General features: G+C 37.5%; 1 protein-coding gene across 9 annotated transcripts in view; it reads right to left on the bottom strand.

The window, feature by feature from the left end:
* Positions 1-22,424, bottom strand: part of LOC124172740 (zinc finger protein 268-like) — a 405,740-nt gene that overhangs the window by 175,615 nt on the left and 207,701 nt on the right. The window contains exon 2 of one of the 9 annotated variants that reach the window (XM_046552222.1): positions 5,341-5,475. The exons of the other annotated variants lie outside the window; for them this stretch is intronic. Coding sequence (XP_046408178.1) covers positions 5,341-5,475 — 135 coding nt within the window. The remainder of the gene's footprint in view (positions 1-5,340; positions 5,476-22,424) is intronic. 9 annotated transcript variants of the gene reach the window in all.

A 22,424-nucleotide genomic window follows, 5' to 3' on the forward strand; every position in this document is an offset into this window, starting at 1 on the left:
TTCGACATATTCCAAATAGTTACTCATTTTCAAGAAAAATCTTTCGTAAGTGAGTTAATTGAGGTTGAGACTAATGTTTTAATGTCATAAAGAACTGTTAACAAAGTGGCTTCTACTGCGAGAACCCTGATATTTCAACTTTAACCGTCTGAATGGATTCTTTTCACTATGCCAGCGAAAGCAAAGACCATGCTAAATTGTAATTACCCTGAGAATAAAATAATGAATAATCTTAAATGATTATTGGATAGTAATTGGCGGTTCATTAATCATACATAAGTATCGAATGGAAAAAAATGTTCCATTTACTTACAATTACATAGAGCACAGCAGAGAATCTCTTCGTGACGCTAAAAGCCACTGTTTCCGGGAATTCAAAAACTTATTCAGGCGTTGATTTGTTGCATGAAACAGCATACTTCCAATCCCTTTTTGCCAGTATTCACTACGAAGCACGGATTATTTTCTTCTTCCATAGCATACTTCAACGTAAATTTGCTTGTAACGTAGCCTACGCTTGTAAGCACCGCTTGTAAGCACCGCAAGCCATGCACAATCACAAAATATCAGTAACCGTTAGGTCACGTGGTACACAAGACGGCCGCCGGGCGTTTTGGCGCGAGTTCAAAATACGATTTTTAATCCAAAATATTAAAATAAGTTCGTAATATAATGGGAAACTTTTTTTAACTTGAGTTTTTTATGAATATGAAGATAATTATATCAAATAACATTATATTGTTATATTACTATAGTTCTCATTAAGTAAATATTATTAAAACCTTACAACCAAGCTTCCAGTTTTATCGTTATAATGGAAGTAATTGTTTTTAGCATAGATTTCAAATGGACCCTTTCGCATACATTTTTGTATGCACACTGTATTCACTTGTGTACATTTTATACCGTGTACACACTGTATAAAGTACTATATAGGCTCTAAAAATATACATAAAATGTGTAAATTGTTCACATCCCGTATAGAAATTGTGTAAAAAACATATTTCGCCATATCACCTGAAAGGCACCCTCAAGGCGCCTTTTGGAGGCAGTTTCTTAAGTGGGATATTAATCCAAGAAAATTTATTTTTAAATCTAAGCAATTCTCATCCCTGCTTGAGGGTGATCTCATGACTGAGTTTTCTGACCAGAAAATATTTCCACCTTGACATGGCAATGGAAAATCAATATGGGTAGCTTGACATAGGCAAGGAAAAGTCAAGCTTGACGTAAGCTTACATGCTATGTGGGTAGTAGCAGGTTTGATATGGCAAGTTTGCTGTAGGTGTGATACGGCAAGTTTGCTGCAAGTTTGATATGGCAAGTTTGCTGCAGGTTTGATATGGCAAGTTTGCTGCAGGTTTGATATGGCAAGTTTGCAGCAAGTTTGATATGGCAAGTCTGCACCAGGAATGATATGACAAATCTGCTATGGGTGCAATATGGCATGTATTCTGCAGGTGTAATGTACTATTCTACAGCTTGTATGTGTTCACATAACTTGTAAGCTTTATTCAAGCTTGTACATAACTTTTTGAATGCTATGTACATAGCTTTCAAGCCAGAATAGGTTTGTCACGGCAAGTTTGCTGCAAACTTGCCACGACAAGGTTTGCCGTGACAAGCCAATGACAAGCCTATGACAAGTTTGCTGCAAGCTTGCATGCTATCTGGGATCTGATTTACATGTAAATTTATAGGCAAATATCTTTGTAGTGAACCTCTTTATATTGTAAAACCTCCCCTTATCATACCAAGGAGACATCCCCAGGACTGCCTAACTACCTCAGCAAATTGTACCAAGACAACTAGAGACCATTTCTGCAGCCGCTATTATGTATGCACATGGAGTGACATTTTCAGCGATAAATGTTTCACCCCTTTTTTTCTTATATTACTTTATTGTGCTGTAATTTTCATATTAATCATTAGTTACGGCCATTTTGTTCCATATGAGAGCATACCTTTCAGTGAATAAGACAAAAGGTATCCAACTATCCTAATGATTTTAAGTGACTGTTGAATTAAGAGAGATCACATCGTTTCTCTTGAATCATGGTAAAAATCACGTGAAAGCGCTCACTTTCTGTTACCATTAAATAATAAATACATGTTCATTAATGCATGCATGTTTATTTGAAGGCATAAATATAATGGCTTAAAAGACATTAGTGCCTTTCATTTCCGAAGGATATGAAAAAATGGTGCCTATCACTAAAACCTCTCTATAGTGAACCTCCATACATCAAAATGCCCAAATTTTTGTCCACCCCATTATTACGATGAAAAGAGGTTTTACTGTAATTAAATTATAAATTAATAAAAAATATTTAAATTCTTTCAATATTATTAACTATTGTAAAAGAACTCAAATCTAACTTTCTTTCCACAACTTGAGACACGCACTCCACACGGCTGATCTTGCTTCTTAAGCACAAGAGGCTGGAGAGAAAAATCCTTTTTCTTTGAGAACAGAAAGTCCAGGGAATCCGCAGGAATATCAAATGATGTGACGTCCATCTTTGCAGAACAAAATAAAATATTTTTAGTGTCTTAGAAAACACTGGATAACACCACTGAATTGCAATTATGTAATTCTTTACAAAATATCTTCAACATCTAAATAGAAATTCTCAGAAACCACTTTAATTTTACTAATTTTAGTCAGTGTTAGTAATCAAAGGCTAGATTACGGAAAATATCAGTTTCGCAGTATCGGGGTTGTTTACAGAAAAATTAGCATGACTGGATCCTATGCATCATATATTGGGGAAACGTTAATGCAAACTGCTGCACAAAAAGTATTCAAATTAAGTTGAGCCTTTTCAGCATAATAAGGTCGTTTCCTTCATCAAAGAAAACGAAAGGCATTGATTGCGATTCGCATCCCACCATTAGTGTATTCATAGTATACAAATTATTTGGTTTTAGAAATACCGGTTTAGTCGAATGGCAAGAGTCAATTTTTAACCTCATTTGAAAAAGGCCAGATTGGCGCCGATGCGATTCCACTCCACGTGACGTCACATGGTTTCTACATGAGAGGATAGGAGTTTTACATCGTCTGAGATTATTAATGCATGTATGAGGCACAGAGCTCAGGGAAACATGTCTTAATAATCACCTATTAAAACTGCCTATGGTCGGAAAGTTTTCTTCGTTTGATAAGGTATTAATAATCCTTATTTAAGCCAAGTGCTACCAGCTAGCAGGGTACTCTGCTACCTGCTAGCATCCTGCGTCGTATCAGCGCTCAAAGCCTCGCTCCAAGGTCACTTTACACGGCAACAGCGGGAGCCGGAATGACGTCACACAGGGTTTTCCCAGCATTTATACTTAGCCGTCGTGTTTTCGCGCGCTTGAAAATTTTCACTTTTCATTAAATCACGAAAAATAGATATCGCCATTTAAAAATGAAAAAGCAAGAAATGCATACTCCAGGAGTAATAATCTTTCGATTTAGGCAATAAAAAAATAATAGGAAACCACCCTATTGACTCAATTTCTGCCATTAACTTCTCAGTGTCATATTATGTCCATGTTATGTTCCACTCCAACAATCTTCTTACACAGTTCAGAGACAGAATTAAGGGCCTTGTTTTTACAAGGAATTTTTTATGAGGTTTGGGGGGGGCGACAAGGGTGTCATAGGCAAACATTCCACTCATAATAGAGATTAATAACAGCACACAGCCATAAATTTTTGAAATTTTCTCTTTACTTAAAATATAATAGCCATATTAAAAATCTTGTCTATTTTATATTATTTATTTTTTCCCACGCCCAGAAATCCTCTAAATCTGCCTGTGATTAACTCTGTCAAAACTCATTTGCAAAGTCCGTAAAAGTAATAATTTCATTGAAATTTTCTGTCCACTTAAATTAGGCCAAATATCCCGACACATTTTGGTGTTAATCTTTTTCTAAAACTACTGCCACTGATGCAAAAGTTAATAGCACTGGATGGATTATTTTTTAGTAATAGGGTGGTTTCCTATTATTTTTTTATTAAGATTATTATTAGTCCTGAAGTACATATTTCACGTTTTCATATTTTTAAATGATGATATCAATTTTTCGTGATTTAAATTAGAAGTGACAATTTCCAAGTGCGCGAAAATGCGAAAGCTAAGTATGAATGCTGGGAAAAACCTGTGTGATGCCTGGCTGCTGCTGTGTGAAGCCACCTGGGTGCGAGGCTATGTATCCCGCTTCCATGCAGGCTGCTTGCTGACGAACATGGCGGTAGCATAGAGTACCCTGCTAGCAGGTAGCGCTTAGCTTAAATAAGGATTATTAATACCCTATAAAACGAGGGATACTTTCCGACCTTAGGCAGTTTTAATAGGTGATCATTAAGAGATGTTTCCCTGAGCTCTGTGCCTCATGCATTCATTAATAATCTCAGACGATGTAAAACTCCTATCTACTCGTACAGAAACTAGGTCCCTGTTACGTCACGTGGAGTGGCATCGCATGGGCGCCAATCTGGCCTTTTTCAAATGAGGTTCAAATTGACCATTGCCATTCGTCTAAACTGGTATTTCTAAAACCAAATAATTTGTATATTTTGAATATACTAATGGTGGGTATCAAATCGCAATCAATGCCTTTCGTTTTCTTCGATCAAGGAAACTACCCTGTTACTCTTCGAAATATAATCTTAATTGTAAGTATGAAATCTAAATTAAAGTATGAAAGTTATTGATATGAAATTAAATGACCGAGGTTCATTAATACACAAAAGAAAACAAACCTAATGATAACCATAGTATAAATCTTGTCTATTTTGTAGGCATATGGGAGGGAAGGGATGCTCCCTTAAATCCGCCTACAGTTAGAGCTATCAAAATACTTTTGCTAAGTCCATAAAAATAAAAAAAATTTCACTAAAATTTTCTGTTGATTCAATAATTCAAAATACGCAAAATTCCATGATATTTTATGTCCCATTTTTTTCACCAGTTGACGCATTAATTAATTTTCTACGAATACTGCCACTAAAACACCGGTTAATGAATCCCTGGTTAATTATCGGGATGGATGATTTATTGTTCATTTCCTCAAATTTTCCCCCTTTAACTATCAAAACGCTCTTGCAAAGTCTATTAAAACAACAGATGTAACATTCAGATATTTCCATGAATACTGCATTTCAAAGTTTCATGAAAAGTTTTGGTTAATTCATTAATTCAAAATAGGCCAAATTCCACCCTTTTTTATGCGATTTCCATCAGTTTCCCCATCAATACCTATTTTCCATGAACACTGCGACTGATGCACGAGTACTTGAATCTCATTTTGATTGATCAGGATGAATTCAAATCGAGATCTACTTACCACCTCCTCTGCATGCATCTTCATCAAATAGTCCAGCGTACTCCAGAGATTGTAAGTCAAGTTTCCATGCCTCATGATCTGACGTAGACACTCGATGCATATGAATTTGGAGAGGTCATCGTCAGGAGATGAAGCCTAAGGAACAAGTAGAGTCACAATTTCAGCATGAAGTAATTTCAAACCACTGCATACAATACAATGATTGACTTTGTATGTAGTCATGTACCTCGTCTGTACCACTAAGATACATTATCACTTTAGATGCTTTTACTATACATACTTCTAATACTTGTAACTACATATCTATATGCTATTTCATTATATGTGCATGCAACTCTTCATATGTACTTATTTCTTCGAATATAGTCCCCCCCCCCCCCTAATTTTGAGGCTTCAGTTTCGGGAAAAGTTAAAAAAAAAATGCATTTGAATATAGTCCCTCCTTTAATTTTATCATGGGCATTTTTGGAAAAAAAAGGGGGACTATATTCAGACATATACATACGGTATATATATTCTTTCAGTAGAGTAAAAGTATAGGTAGAGCTTTTTAGAGCCTAATCTGGAGGAATTCTGAAATACTATCAAATCATAATCATTCAAGCAATTTCCAAAAATAGGTCATTTAGTTAATTTCACCATCAGTTTCAATATGTTTTGTGTAATTTTCAGGTTGTAATAGTAATAATAATGGAACATGCTAAAAAATGCAATGAATCTGGTAGTGAAGTGACTTTTAAGCATAAAAAGACTCCTGAAACAATTAATTTTGAGTCATATGTGAGGTGAGTGTTGATGTGACAATAGGGTAGTTTCCTTCATCAAAGAAAACGAAAGGCATTCATTGCGATTCGTTACCCGCCATTAGTGTATTCATAATATACAAATTATTTGGCTTTTGAAATACCGGTTTTGACGAATGGCAAGGGTCAAATTTTATCCTCATTTGAAAAAGGCCAGATTGGCGCCCATGCGATTCCACTCCGCGTGACGTCACAGGGACCTAGTTTCTACACGAGAGGATAGGAGTTATACATCGTCTGAGGTTACCAATGCATGCATGAGGCACAGAGCTCAGGGAAACATGTCTTAATAATCACCTATTAAAACTGGCTTAGGTCGGAAAGTTTTCTTCGTTTGATAAGGTATTAATAAACCTTTTTTAAGCCAAGCGCTACCAGCCAGCAAGGTACTCAGCTACCCGCTAGCATCCTGCGTCCTATCAGCGCTCAGAGCCTCGATCAAGGTCACCTCACAAGGCGGGAGGGGGAACCAGAATGGCGTCACACGGGAGTTTTCTCGGCATTCATACTTACCCGTCGCGTTTTCGCGCGCTTGAAAATTTTCACTTTTCATTTAATCGCGAAAAATAGATATCGTCATTTAAAAATCTAAAAGCGTGAAATACGTACTCCAGGAGTAATAATCTTTCGATATAGGCAATAAAAAAATAATAGGAAACCACCCTATTGGTGGGAGAGTAACAATGAGGCAAGTGACGGTGGACGGAGATTGTTGTGGATGGCGAAAGAGAGTGTGTTTGTAAAAGTTGTGGCGTGCAGGTGTGTCTTCGCAGCCGAGTTTTGCCGTGGAAGCTTTTAAAAGTGTTTTAATTTTGTGTCAGTGACATTTGTGTTTTAAGTCGTGATAATAAAAACGTTTCACTCCACATATTTATAAAGCTAAATTGTGCAGTTTTGAAACAGTAGTCCCTCAACGATAATGCAAATTGCCTAACGTTAGGTATGCTCATCCACGCTGGCACCAAGATAGCAGACAGCACTACTTAGGATTGACTACTTTGCTAAGGAGTTCCCTAGCTTCGGCGAATGCCATTTTCAACAGCAAAATTTTCCTGCACTCGTGGACTTAGCGGAGGTGGCTACGGTAGCTAATTGATAGCTATGATGTGTTTTGTGCGTATCATGTCCCACATCTACACCTGCAACTTTTTTCTAACGTGCGCAGTGTTATTTGGTTTCTTTGGCAACAGCACGGCATTAACCCAAACTTAGCCTGAATACATCAGCGATGCTCACTTTGCTAGCCAGGATGAACTCACACATTGTCATGTTTTTATTAAACAGTAGACTCCCGATTATACGGCTGCGAATTATCCGTGTTGCTGTTTATCCGTGCATGATTTTCACTCTCGCTCAATTTTTTCCACGATCTTTATAAAAAAATAAAATTGGATGCAAAATCATCGGAATTACTGCATTAACACTAGGATAAACCGGGCTTATTTTTCTCCGTTAGAATCCCCTTCGTAAAATGGAAGCAATGGCGTGCTGGCTGCATTCACGGGAGCACCGTGTTCCTGTTTTACAAGCCTCGCAGCGCACAATCGTGCTCCGTGATCACGGATACACATCCTGCAGCAGTTGCAATCCGCGTAACTTTTGCGAGATGCGACTGTGTGGCGTGGTGCCTGACAGTGTAGTTTCCGACGTCGAGCAGTGGTTTTGAAGCATTCGTGGAAACCACTTTCCTGTATCCATGATCACACAGCCAAGGATGGGTGGTTTTCGAAACCAGGCCTTACATTGAGCGTTAATAATTCGAGTACAACCATGTTATCGCCCCTAAAAAGATCGCGAACTGGCGAAGAAAGCTCTCAACGAGTCTGGGAAGCATTCTAAAATATCAGAATAACTGCATGAATCATGATATATTGTTTGTTTTCAGTAAATTATGAACATAATAAGAGTTTAGAGTGAAAATTTGGGTCATCTGTGTTTTCTGATTATTTGTGCTGTCTCTCCCCCAATCATTAATTAGCCCATTTGGATGATCGGGAGTGTAGTGTATAATTATGTTAACAGTCGCTCAAGGTGTTTTATATTATTATGGGGTTAATCCCACGATCTACAAGTTATTCATTTCTCAAAAGCACATTATACGAATAATTTTTAACGTCAGAAAGCTTACTTCAAGTGGATCTAACTTAATAGAGTATAAAATACTGACATTATTACGGATTCTCCATTAAAACAACTGTATTCTTTGTAAAACAAAATATGAAATTTACAATAAAAAAGTAATTCCATTCATCCACATGTCACTTGAAGGATGAATGTATTTCATATCAATTCTTGTCAGTACAACTCTATCAGAAAGGCCCTGATTATTGCTATATAGTTAAATATATCATCCTCCTCAATTGGTAATAAAAATATTATGTACTAAGATTTATGACTTTAAAAGAGCGCCTAAGATTTTTTTTATCACCGATTAGGTTTAAGCATAGAGTAAGTATATACTTACTCTATGGTTTAAGCTATCACTTATGCCCACTGGATTACAGGAGGTGGGTCAACCTATAATTGCAAGATATAGAGGTTAGCTGTGGTATTAGCGAGTTTACTCGTAGTAGTCATGAAAAAAAGAGATGTCATTCCGAGGTGGCATGGGTCCATCCAGGAGTACGATAGGCCTTCTAAATTATACATTAAACCTGTCAAGATGCCGTGACTTTGCAAGGGTAGGCTGCCAACGCTAGGGCAGTTTCCTTCGTCAAAGAAAACGAAAGGCATTGATTGTGATTCATTACCCACCATTATTGCATTCATAATATACAAATTATTTTGTTTTAGAAATCCCAGTTTAGGCGAATGGCAATGGTCAATTTTATTCTCATTTGAAAAAAGCCAGATTGGCACCCATGCGATGCCACCCCATGTGACATCACGGGGACCTAGTTTCTATACGAGTAGATAGGAGTTTTACATCGTCTGAGATTACCAATGCATGCATGTGACACAGAGCTCAAGAAAACATCTCTTAATGATCACCTATTGAAATTGCCAATGGTCAGAAAATTTCCTTCGTTTGATAAGGAATTAATAATCCTTATTTAAGCCTAGCGCTACCAGCTAGCAGCCTCCATCGCAGCGGCGCACATATCCTCGTGCCAAGGTCACCTCACACGGCGGTAGCGGGAACCAGAATGACACACATGGGCTTTTCCCAGTGTTCATACTTAGCCGTTGCGTATTCGCGCGCTTGAAAATTTTCACTTTTCATTTAATCGCTAAACATAGATGTTGTCATTTAAAAATCTAAAATCGTGAAGTACGTACTCGAGGATTAATAATCTTTCGATTAGGGCATTAAATAAATAATGGGACACCAGCCTATTAAGCCTCCCATCACCCAGGGGAGAGGGCAGCACCTCCTATTCACGTGAGAGGAGGAGGAGACCACGGTGGTCAGTACAGCCAGAGGTGGTGCTGCCAGGTCAGCTGGTCGGCAATAGGGTGGTTTCCTATAATTTTTTTATTGCCTAAATCGAAAGATTATTACTCCTGGAGTACGTATTTCACGCTTTTAGATTTTTAAATGACGATATCTATTTTTCGCGATTAAATGAAAAGTGAAAATTTTCAAGCGCGCGAAAACGCGACGCGTAAGTAGGAATGAAGGGAAAAAGTTGTGCGATGCATTTCTGCTTCCCCCTCCCACCTTGTGAGGTGACCTTGATCGAGGCTCTGAGCGCTGATAGGACGCAGGATGCTAGCGGGCAGCTGAGTACCTTGCTGGCTGGTAGCGCTTGGCTTAAAAAAGGTTTATTAATACCTTATCAAACGAAGAAAACTTTCCGACCTAAGCCAGTTTTAATAGGTGATTATTAAGACATGTTTCCCTTAGCTCTGTGCCTCATGCATGCATTGGTAACCTCAGACGATGTATAACTCCTATCCTCTCGTGTAGAAACTAGGTCCCTGTGACGTCACGTGGAGTGGAATCGCATGGGTGCCAATCTGGCCTTTTTCAAATGAGGATAAATTTTGATCCTTGCCATGCGTCTAAACCGGTATTTCAAAAACCAAATAATTTGTGTATTATGAATACTCTAATGGTGGGTAACGAATCGCAATCAATGCCTTTCGTTTTCTTTGATGAAGGAAACTACCCTATTGCCGAGGGCTCTGAGCTCAGGGGGCCCCCACAACACTGGCGTCCGTCGTGAAACGCACGTGAAAGGTTTAATATGAATGACTTAGATTTCTAGAACCAAATTTTTTTTGCTATTACTCCGCTAATACTCAACGCTCTCATTACTTGCTTAGAGAGTAAAAGATCATACAAGAAATGAAGCTTTCAGAAGAATAAAGAGGACCTGATGTTTTTTTGAAAGGGTTATTTGAAAAGGTTATTTTAGAGGTGTTTCAGATAACAGAGAAGTTTCAACGAACAAATTCACTAAATGAAAAATAGAAACCAAAAATCATTATTAAATTTAATAAGCTGTGAAAGTGTCACTTAGCATTGTATTTATTCTTATGAATTTGCTGTTTTTCATTAACTCACAGAGTTTTTAAGAGCTAGAATAAAATTAAAATCCATTTCCAGCCATCAAATTTCCCAGTCCCAGCCGAAGGCCCTCAATCAAGCCAGACTGCCTGTGTACTAAATTCTCTTATTTTACACCCTTCATTTCCCCATCAAATGAGGCTTTAAGTAAAATTGAAGCATACTGGATGCCTTACGTCTCAAATGTATAATTACAAATCTGTGAATATAAGATGATGCCTGTTTGTCCGTTAAGCATTTCCACGCGGCTGCACCAGTGGTGTAATGGCAAAATTAGCAGTGCTTGAACGCACTTTTCTTTACTTTTTAATGTGTCAGATGAATAATGAGAGCCTAATGCTTTTTGAAAGGGTAATTCGAAAAGGTGTTTTAAAGTTATTTTAGAGGTGCTTCAGATTCCAGAGAATTTTAAAGGAAGAAATTCGCTAAATAAATAATGGAACCCAAAAATCATATTTAAATTTCATAAGCTGTGCAATTCTCACTATTCACAGTATTTTTGCTCACATAATTCCTGTTTTTTATTGACTTACATCTAGTTTTTAAGAGCATTCTATTATTATAATTATTATCATTCTGATATCGATGAATGGAGATGGAAGTTGGATGCAAAAACTAAGGCCTGGCTTTTTTAAAATACAATCTTCTATATTATTTCTACCGTATAGATACCTTTTTCTCAACTTATGCACAACCAAACTCTACAAATGAGGTACCAAAATGCACAGAATTTATCAGAGAACATGCGACGGCATATCTTACTTCCTAAATATTCCCATTGTTTCATAAAATTGGTTTTTAAATAATTAAAAAAAGAACAAAAAATAAAAAATGATAAAACAAAAACCGGTAAATATTCCTGACGTTAACGGCGCACAAACTGATACATTTGTTCATTTGCAACAATATCTCGCATTCTTTAAATAACTTTTATCATAATGCGGCTGATTCCACATTCAAGTCTCCTGTTGATACGTAAGTATGAGTCATCATGTGCGTTTAACAGAGGATAGTGTAATTACTTCCAATGTTGTGTTTAAAGAGGTCCTCTGACCTCAATTTGTACGTGAACATTCGAATTAAATTTGTACAAAAGACCCTGCCTTTTTTTCTACATTTTAAAATTAGAAACGCGCCTATCCCTCTGTGGACATGCGTTGAAAAGAGCGGGGGAAGGGGGGGGGAGCGGGCGCATCACGCTCGTAAGGAACAAGATTGTCACGAGTCCAGGAAAGAGTGGACGATGAACGTACGCCAGGATGTGCAAAAGACCTCGTATGAAGGAAAGTGGATGTGGCCCATAGACAGTGGCGCAGCCAGGATATTCAATATATTATTATTATTATAATAATATTCAATTCTAGGGGTGGCACGTGATGCCCCCCCCCCCCCAACACCCTTAACCCTTCAGCTGCGGGAGGGTCAAAATTTTTCTGCCACTGTGTGCAGGACATGAGTGGGGAAGACTGTCGACCCCGGGTGTGTGTCTAGCTGGTAGTGGACCCTCCTAATCCGGTACTGTCCACTAGGGCGGATCGGAAAAATCAATTTTTTTCAAATCCATCTGGCCCCATGAAAAAAAGTTATGGGACCGATCAAAAATAAGGCCTGAAAAATTTGAGACGACTACGTGAACCCCTGCCCCTCGCTCAGATGCAATTTAGGGGGGGAGGGTCAAAATTCGAAAAATTTAATATTTTATGGTCATTCCCTATCGATTTGGCCGAGTTACCGTCCTATAGGAGACAAAAATTTTGTGAATTTTGACGTAGGTATCTGCCACCGTTTAGCCACAAAATGCCTAATTTGAGTCCGCACCCACGAAGAAAGTATTCCAACGCCCACGCAGCGTCGCGGACACAAGAGCCGAAGGCCGGTCCCTTCCCCTCCACGCTTGCTTCTCCCCCTCCCACGCCTCGAATGCAGCAAAATTCATCCCGCGCATGCTGCTAGGAGGTTGTTTATCTTTGATAATATAAATCGGAAGATGGTAGAAGGTAATAAAGGAAGCGTAGTGAGACGACTTGTCCCTTATTTGGCGCCTCGTCGGCGTTAAACAAATCGATGTTACCAACTTTTAGAGAAGTGATGAAATATTTATAGGTCCGCGAATATAGCAAAGGAGCCTACGGTCTATGAAGACGCCTCTCGAGTGGCTATGGAGGTGTGGTAACATAGGATAGGCGCTTCTATTGCAGTATTGTCCGACAGCTGTGACTAAATGGATTTTGGGTGAAGTCCGCCAGTGTCCCCTCCCTGCTCCCCTCTCAAACGCCCCAGATGCACCAAAATTCACACCAAGTGCGTCTGTCTTCGTTAGTATTACTAATATTTGATGCTTCAGCATCATCCGGTGAGAAACAATCACGAAAGAATTACACAACAGGGTGGTTTCCTATTATTTTTTTATTGCCTAAATCGAAAGATTACTACTCCTGGAGTACGTATTTCACGATTTTAGATTTTTAAATGACGATATCTATTTTTCGCGATTAAATGATAAGTGAAAATTTTTAAGCGCGAAAACGCGACGCGTAAGTATGAATGCCGGGAAATCTCTCCGTATGTCGTATTTCTGGTTCCCCCTCCCGCCCGGTGAGGTGACCTTGAGGCGAGGCTTAGCGCTGATACGACGCAGGCTGCTAGCGGGTAGCTGAGTACCCTGCTGGCTGGTAGCGCTTGGCTTAATTATGGATTATCAATACCTTATCAAATGAAGAAAACTTTCCGACCTTAGCCATTTTTAATACGTGATTATTAAGACATGTTTCCCTGAGCTCTGCGCCTCATGCATGCATTGGTAATCTCAGACGATGTAAAACTCCTATCTACTCGTATAGAAACTAGGTCCCTGTGACGTCACGTGGAGTGGCATCACATGGGCGCCAATCTGGCCTTTTTCAAATGAGGATAAAAATTGACCATTGCCATTCATCTGAACCGGTATTTCTAAAACCAAATAATTTCGTTTTCTTTGATGAAGGAAACTACCCTATTATCTGCTTTCCAGTCTGTATTTCTTATGTCAGTGTCATTCCTCGTTTCTCGCTGCTGTCAATAAATTTTTGTATTACGAGGTATCATTGTGCCCCCCCCCCCCCCAGAAAGAAATCCTGGATCCGCCCCTGGCCAGGAGGGAACTCAAAGGGATCTGGACCCCCCCCCCCCCAAAAAAAAACATAATTACTTTGCTTCAAAAAATATAACAAAATATTGAAAAATCATGAATTCAAAAAATATTTCTTTGAAAAATGAAGTTTTTTCTACTGTGAAATGTGTTAAAATTAGTTCAAAACCCTCTATATACTACCCCGTTTTCAAATCTTTCCCCCCTCCTGGTTTTGGATCCACCAGAATGAAATTCCTGGCTATCCCACTACCCATATAATAGGTTGGTTGCCTAAGTTAAAAGATTATTCCTCCTGGAGGACATTTTTCACGATTTTAGATTTTTAAATTACAATATCCATTTTTTGCAATTTAAGAAAAAGTGACAACTTTCAAGCGTGCGAAAACTCGATGGCTAAGTATGAATGCTGGGAAAACCCCGTGTGACATCATTCTGGTTCTGGCTGCCACTGTGTGAGGCCACCTTGGTGTGAGGCTATGAGCGCCGATACGATGCAGGCTGCTAGCAGGTAGCAGAATACCCTGCTAGCTGGTGGCAGGTAGCGCTTGGCTTAAATGAGGATAATTAATACCCTATCAAACGAAGGAAACTTTCCGACCTTAGGTAGTTTTAATGTGTGATTATTAAGACATGTTTCCCTGAGCTATGTGCCTCATTCATGCATTGCTAATCTCAGAATATGTAAAACTCCTATCTACTCGTATAGAAACTAGGTCCCTGTGACGTCACGTGGAGTGGCATCGCATGGGCGCCAATCTGGCCTTTTTCAAATGAGGATAAAATTTGACCCTTGCCATTCGTCTAAACTGGTATTTCTAAAACCAAATAATTTGTATATTATGAATACACTAATGGTGGTTAACGAATTGCAATCAATGCCTTTCGTTTTCTTTGATGAAGATAACTATCCTATTGTAAGACCACTTAAAGGAGTACAAGATGTAATACGGTAAGTGACAAGAAAGGAAATAATTAGATAGAAAACAAAGACAAAGCGAAGAGATGGAAAGACTACCTATAGAAGAGTTTTATAATGGAAGCAAGCTCTGCTCAAAACTTATCGAGAAGGAAAGTGAAGTAGAAAAGGATGACGTGGGAGCCAGCCTCTTAAGATTTGAATTTGACACTGCAATAAATGACCTACAGATGAATAAGGCTTTGGGAATAGATGTAATTCCAGTAGAACCAGTAATTCCAGTAACCAAGAATCCAGGGGAGAAGGCTTTGACTCAACTGTAATAATAATAATAATTCTTTATTGGTTCCAGGACATGTGGTCAACATGTATTGAACAAGTCAAGTATGTACAACACAAAACAAAACATAAACAATGAAAGTAAAAATTAGAAATTCAAATGCAATGACATTTACTCATCAACAGAATAACAAGAATTGCTCACTAGATACAAGTACAGTTTTTTCTTAAAGGTGCTCATAGAGCATATTTCCTTAACTCTTTCGGCAATGCATTGTAAAAACTCACTCCAGCATAGACAGGGTTTTTACAATACATGTTTAGATTATGGGGGACAATCCTGAAGTTTTTAGATGCTCCCGTGTTGTAATTATGTATATCACCATTTACTCCAATCTCGAACATGCTTTTGTATTGACAGATAAAAACTATAGTTAAAAAATATATATATATATGGTAATGTAAGAATACCCAGAGATTTAAAATGCTCCCGGCAGCTACTTCTACCAGAAATACCTTGAATGATCCTAGAAAGCCATCTGCACAGCTAGGAATTAAGGCTGGGGGGGGGGCTTTCCCACATAGCAGAAATACGTCTCGGATACGTCTCTGAGACGTCTCGAAAATCACATGTTACATCTCAGAGACATTCTGAGAGCTTCAGAGACATCTCTGAGACTTCTCTGAGATGTCACTATGTCCAAAAAAATGGTCTATGAGATGTCTCATGAGACGTCTCAGATAATTGTCTCTGAGATGTCTCATAAGAGTTTGTACTCTGGTATGCTTAAAAATGTAGGCAAAAAATAATTAAATGCAAATTATACAGTTGTGACCTACTTATCTCGATCATTTTTAGCGACGAATTTTGTGATGGATGACCTTTTGAAAATTAGAAACCCTTATTAAATGCCGTGATTTTAATAATCAAAACTGCGCAATTGCACCGAAAAATAATATGGAAGGCATTGATGGCGTTTAAATAAGTTTTTTTTTTTTAATTTCCTGAACGGTTCACGATTACATCTCTGAGACATCTGTGAGACATATGCGATATTCGAGATCATAGTGAGACGTCTCTGAGAGGTTCGTTGCTATGTGGGATTTAAGGCGCAACTAATACCGGGGTGTGTGGGCGTATGGAATACCCACCAGAACAAGCGAGAGGTGCAGGGGCCCTCCCCTAGAAAACTTTTCATATAAGTAAATGGTTTAAAGTGGTGAGTTTTACGGCCTTCTGAGGGATATTTTATTAATATTTACCCTATTCTATAAGTATTCTTGATCCAATTTTAAGAGAAATGGATTAAACTTCAAAATTTCTCTGAGCTCTGGGGGGGGTTTTATCCCCCAAAACCCCCCTTTCACTGTGTCGCTGATTCCAGTAGAGCTTAAAAAAAGCATGAGAGAAGGCTTTAACTCAACTGTACCAAACAATCTTCAATATGAACTAAACAGGAGATATAACTAGTCATCATTCCTAATCCTAACTAAGTAAAAATATACATTTAAAACAATAATAAAAATATAGAATTTCTACCGGCAAAATAACCTCGTACCAAGGAAAGTGGAAGTGGCCCATCCCCAACGAAAATTTTGTATACAATTTCTATACAGGATGTATACAATGTACACATTTTGTATACAATTGTATACAGTTGTATAGAATGTATAAAATGTGTAAATTGTATACAATGTATACAATTTTATACAGAATGTGTACAATGTGCACATTTTGTATGAATTTGTATAAAGCTGTATAAAATGTGTACATTGTATAAATTTTATACATTTTATGAAAATTTATACATAGTTGTGTAGGCTGTATAAAATTTGTACATTTTATACATTTTTATACAATGTAAAGGTATGTGTGCATCAATGTGTATATATCAGGGTTTGGGAGTTAAAGCACCACAACTACGCTCAGATTCTATTCTTTACACCGTAACACATTGTTACTTTTTAAAACGGTGTTAAAATTGTTGCTAATTATTTTTTAACTTAAGAAATTGTTATAAAAATTTAGAGATCCACTAAACCATTCTTTTGTTGTTGGTTAACCTAATTAAATTAAAGAAATTGTAAGATTTTGAAAATGTTTGTAAAATTGTTGCTAACTTTGTTTAAACATTAGTAATCGTTATAAACATAATAGAGTAAGATTTTATCATTCATTCCACGTTTTTCAACCGTATAAAATGTGGGAATTCTTCATTACATAATAATAGTTTTTGTAAAAGTTGCTAAATTTGTTTAAATTTTAGTAATTGTTATAATCAACAAAGAGTAAGGGTATATTGTTCAGCCAACTCTTCTCAACCGTACTACATGCGGAAATTGTTAAGTTTTTAAAAGTTGCTAACTTTGTTTAAACTTTATATTTTTTAAATAAACAATGTAGAGAGTAATAAGTTCATAATTTGTTGTTGTTTAACCCGTACAGTATGTAGAAATCGTTAATGCTCATAAATTTTATTAGCATTGTTGCTAACTTGTTTAAACTTAATTAATTGTTTTAGACAATATAAAACTTCAAAATAGCGTTAATTTGTTGTTCTGAAACTGTAGAAGCGGTAAAAATGTCCAAAATTTTGTTTCGTTGAATAGTTTATAATTTCCTCCCGGAGTCCAAGCTGTATAAAAAACCATTAACTTTCTTTATAACAATGAAACTGGAAGCTTGGTATAAATTAAAGTGTTATTAAGTGGCAATGCTTACTTTGAAATAATTTTAGCTTTAGGAAATTAAAATATCAGCGAGGAAATATGTGAGTATTTAATAATTATTGCATTCAGATTTGCACAATACCAATGCAGATAAACCATATCCATTGATGAAAACTAACTGAATACAAATAGCAACTCTGAATGCAAAAATTATTCGAATTGGCATTCGGAGTTTTTCCTGCAAGTTTTGGTTTTCGCTCATTATTAATATGGGTTTCCTGTCGAATACAAGCACCTATAGTTTGGAATTGGTGATTATAGCATTCACAAATTTCCTCCACAGTGACATTTATTAACTTTTTCGTTGAAACCATTATATTACGTACTTATCTAAAAATACGGATTAAAAATCGTATTTCGAAACTTGCGCCGCTTGCGCCTTAACGACCGGCGGCCATCTTATATAACATGTGACTTACAGCGCCCACAGCCTACGCCACAGCCATCGCAACTAAAGCACGAAAGTTTGGTATTCATTTGTAGGTACTGTATTTTTGACTTTGTGAATTTTGCTGTGCTGTAAATTATTATTTTACAAGCAAATTTACGTTGACGTACGCCATGGAAGAGGAAAATGATCCCTTTTTCGCTGTGGAGACTGGCAAGAAGTGGCTCTTAGGAGTACGAAGGGATTTGAGGAAGATGCCTTTGCCAGCATTGACCCATCCACTATTTACTGACCATTTAAATGTAAGTAAACGGAAAATTTTTCTCTATTCGATAGTAAACCACCGAACTTGTGTGTATTGAGCCTTTCAGGACTAATTTATTTCTCAGTGTAATTAATATTTTGCATGATCTTTGCGTGATAAAAATACGATCCATTCAGACCGATTAAGTTTAAATATCAGTTCTCGCCGTAAAATACATTTTTAACCTGTTCTTTATGGCATTAAAGTATTATTCTCCTTCTCAATGAACTCGTATATGAAGTGTTTTTCTTACAAATGAATAACTATTGAGAATATGTCGAAGAATTATAGTAATTAATGAGCAGTTCAGGACATAGCCATCAATTAACTCTCTCCGATCATTATCATTTAGGTATTGATTTGTGTCTTTAGTAAAATATTCGCTAATGCCTTACAGTTAGAAGAGGATGCAGAAAAATACATCTTCTGGAAAATGACGTGAGGCCCTTCGAGGATAAAAACAACAGTGTGAATGCCGGGATCAGAACATTCCATGAGCATGAAGAGCCCAAGGAGGTGCAAATGTACCATGTAATCCCCGGAAATGGTAACGAGGATGTTGATGAAGATAATTCGTATCTATTGATCCACATTCTTCCTGAAGGCATGTTTACACTGTACAGTAACTCGTAGGAGTCATTGTCTAAATGTATGAATGCATCAATTTACACGAAAATGCACCATGTTATAGGCACCCAACTTGTGTGAATGCATGAGCAGAAATATAATCTCTTCTAATTTGGTTCTTGCATTCGTACACGTTCTCTTCTGGTCCATTCACGCAAACAGACATTCACTTGTACAGGTTAATGTGCTTTGTGAACAGGCCTTAATACAAGTGAGGTTCCCACTTCTGTAGAAAAGGAGGTACAAACTTGAATGAAGTATGGGAGCAAACATGAGCAAAAAATTGGCTTTTCTTGAATAATTGCAACTTCTCCAATCAAAGTGGAAAATAAGTCTTTTGCTTCGCTCTCCCCTGGTAATAATATTGAATGTGACGTTTGTGACGGTACCTCAAGTGAAAACTTGCATGTATCATATGAAAGTATACCGGGACTAGCCACGGTGATAACTTTTTACGGAGTCACCCGCAATGCACAAATAGTGCGAAAAATCCACAGAGGAAAAATCATTCGCCTTGACCGGGATACGAACCCGGATCCCTCGATTTCCGGCCGAGTGCTTTAGCCAGTTAAGCTACCGAGACGTCATTCTCCCCTGTGGAAATTTGTGGACTATACCGGACAAGGTGGTATGGACTGCTGAGCATATGATGCGACTAGCAGTCCAGGTCGTGCGCATGGCGCCACAGCCGGAGAGCAAAGCCCGAACTTTGAACACTAGAGGTGTTCGCTCTGGACTTATGAAAGTATACCGGGACTAGCCACGGTGATAACTTTTTACGGAGTCACCCGCAATGCACAAATAGTGCGAAAAATCCACAGAGGAAAAATCATTCGCCTTGACCGGGATCCCGGTCAAGGCGAATGATTTTTCCTCTGTGGATTTTTCGCACTATTGCATGTATCATTTTGAGAGAGTGCCTGCAGTTATTCCTCAGACTATTCAGAGCATTAGGAAAGAGAAATGTCTGAAATCATTTTCAAACGCGTAATATTGTGCATTGATAGAAATTCTACTCTGTGTTGGAGTATTCCATGTTTACGTTACGTTATTATTTTCTCATTATCTGATCATATTATTATATCTACTCGACATGTAATGATATGCATTAAATTAAATGATTCCCTGCCGGTTCTGGCCCACTAATTTTGACAGTCATTATGCCCCTATTAGTCTTATTTTAAGGTCTGTGTTGCCTCTCATGTAAAAAAGCTTGAGAGATTGAATGTTAAGGGGAATAAACTGCCAGTAATTGTGTTATACTTCTATTGGATATTTATTCATTGTTTTTTGTGATATCTCCAATGAAAATTGTAGAAATAATGTTTATATGTACAAAAATTTGGCTTTACACATTGTGTGTAGGTTGTACTCTTTTTATGCAATATATGAAACAGTGCAAATTGCGTACAATCTACACAAGTTGTTTGATGCCAAATTTTTTGTGCAATGTACACATTATTTATGCAATTTGTACTCAATTGTGTGCGGGAAATCCTGTGTACATTGTGTACAGATCATATGCAAAATTTTCATTGGGGCTATCACATCCGCATGATAGTTAAAATTTAAATTGGCTGTAAAGATAACTCCCTAGTCTAGAATTTTGGTGGTTCTCTCAAGGTATCCATTGTTTATGTTGCAATTAAATGTAATCGGACTTTAAAGTGATGATATGTGACTGGTACACATTTCTTTAAATTAATTCTCATAGAAGTAGGTACTTGAACACCGGCAAAATAGATTATTTCAACTGCTCTGTAAACATAAACAGTCATCTAATTATTTAATCCTGCAATATAATTTTTAATCATCAGCATTTGATAGACCTGCATTTGGTTTTTTCTTCTGCTTAACATCATTAATAAATAAATGTAATAACAATCCAGGTGGGACACTTAAGGAACACAAGATGTCACATTCATTACACTAGAGAGGAAGGATTTAATCTTGACCACCTGGGTTCTACCATTAAGACAGTTAATGATAATTTTAAAAGATTACCATCAATGCCATAACATGTCAACTTACAAAGCAAGTGGTAAGTGATGACAGTATCAAATGTTTTCTGAGAATGAGTATATATTACATCACCTTGATGCCCTTCACTGAAGGTTTTTAGAATGTAGTATTGCATGACCACGAGATTCGTAGTTGAAGAACTTTCTTCATGAAAACCATGGTGCTCTGGTATAGCTATATCTTTGTAGGAGAGGATATTAGGCTTAAGTGCAAGACTCTCTCTCAAGATCTTAACAACAAATGACTGGATTAAAATAGGTCTGTAATTAGTGGTGTGAGTCTTATCACCTGATTTATGGGTTGGGACTATATAAATACTTCTTAGGTTGGATGGTTAGACTGAGTGAGGGAGGATATGCTAAAATCTCTTGACAATATTTAAGCACAAAAGGTGGAATACCACCTGGGCCTGGTCTCTTTGTTATGCATGATGAATTCAGTTTCTAAAGTACTCATGTGATTGTGTGGTGTTGTTGTAAATAAGTGTGTAATATATAGTTAAATATAATTGTTTTATCATTACAGCAAACTGTATCTGGTTTTCATTTCCTTTGTAGACCCTGTAAGACCTGAATCTCACTGATTTTTTCTTTATTAAATTTATTCACTACAAGAGTTCATAAACCCACCGGAGGGTGTTCCCATAGCATTCAATAACTATGCAAAACACATTAGCATGTTACATTACGCACAGGAACACTCTCGATAGCCTAGACAGGGTGTTCTCAAATGTAAGTAAATGCTGCGAAACGATGAAGATGGTAACTCACAGGGCGTTCATGAACGCTTGGAAACATTGACAAACAGTCGTAAACATAGCTAAACGCTATGTAGAGTGTTTGTGAACACTCCAAGGCGTACACATTTCCGCTCGAGGACACACTGGGATAGTGTTCTTTGAGTGTTCTTCGCTGTTCATGATCACCTCCATGGTGCGTTCTTAAACAATCTGAAAAAGGTCACATTTTCGCCAGGGTAATCATTCATCAATGGTTACTAAGCAGACACCCATGAAACTTTTGAATGAAGAATCCTTCCACCTTGATAAGGTTGTCTATCATGTGAAGGAATCATTTTGGTGTATATTCTTGTAACAATATGCAAAAATGGTATTAATATCTGGAAGGGGACGTCCTATGGATATTGGATTTTGGGACTTATGGATATCCGACAGATGTCCGAGGGAAATCGCGGGATTTTCATCGGATATCCTTGGCCCATCCGCAACGTCCGCATTGGATATTCGTCGAACATTGTTGGATGCCCATGTGTTGTTAGGGCTGTATACAAATTTGGCTTTACACAATCGTATAAAAATGTATACAATTATATACAGGATGTCCTGTATAAAACTGTATACAATTGTATACAA

The sequence above is a fragment of the Ischnura elegans genome (assembly GCF_921293095.1).
Source record: "Ischnura elegans chromosome 13 unlocalized genomic scaffold, ioIscEleg1.1 SUPER_13_unloc_2, whole genome shotgun sequence".
Classification (NCBI taxonomy): Eukaryota; Metazoa; Arthropoda; class Insecta; order Odonata; family Coenagrionidae; genus Ischnura; species Ischnura elegans.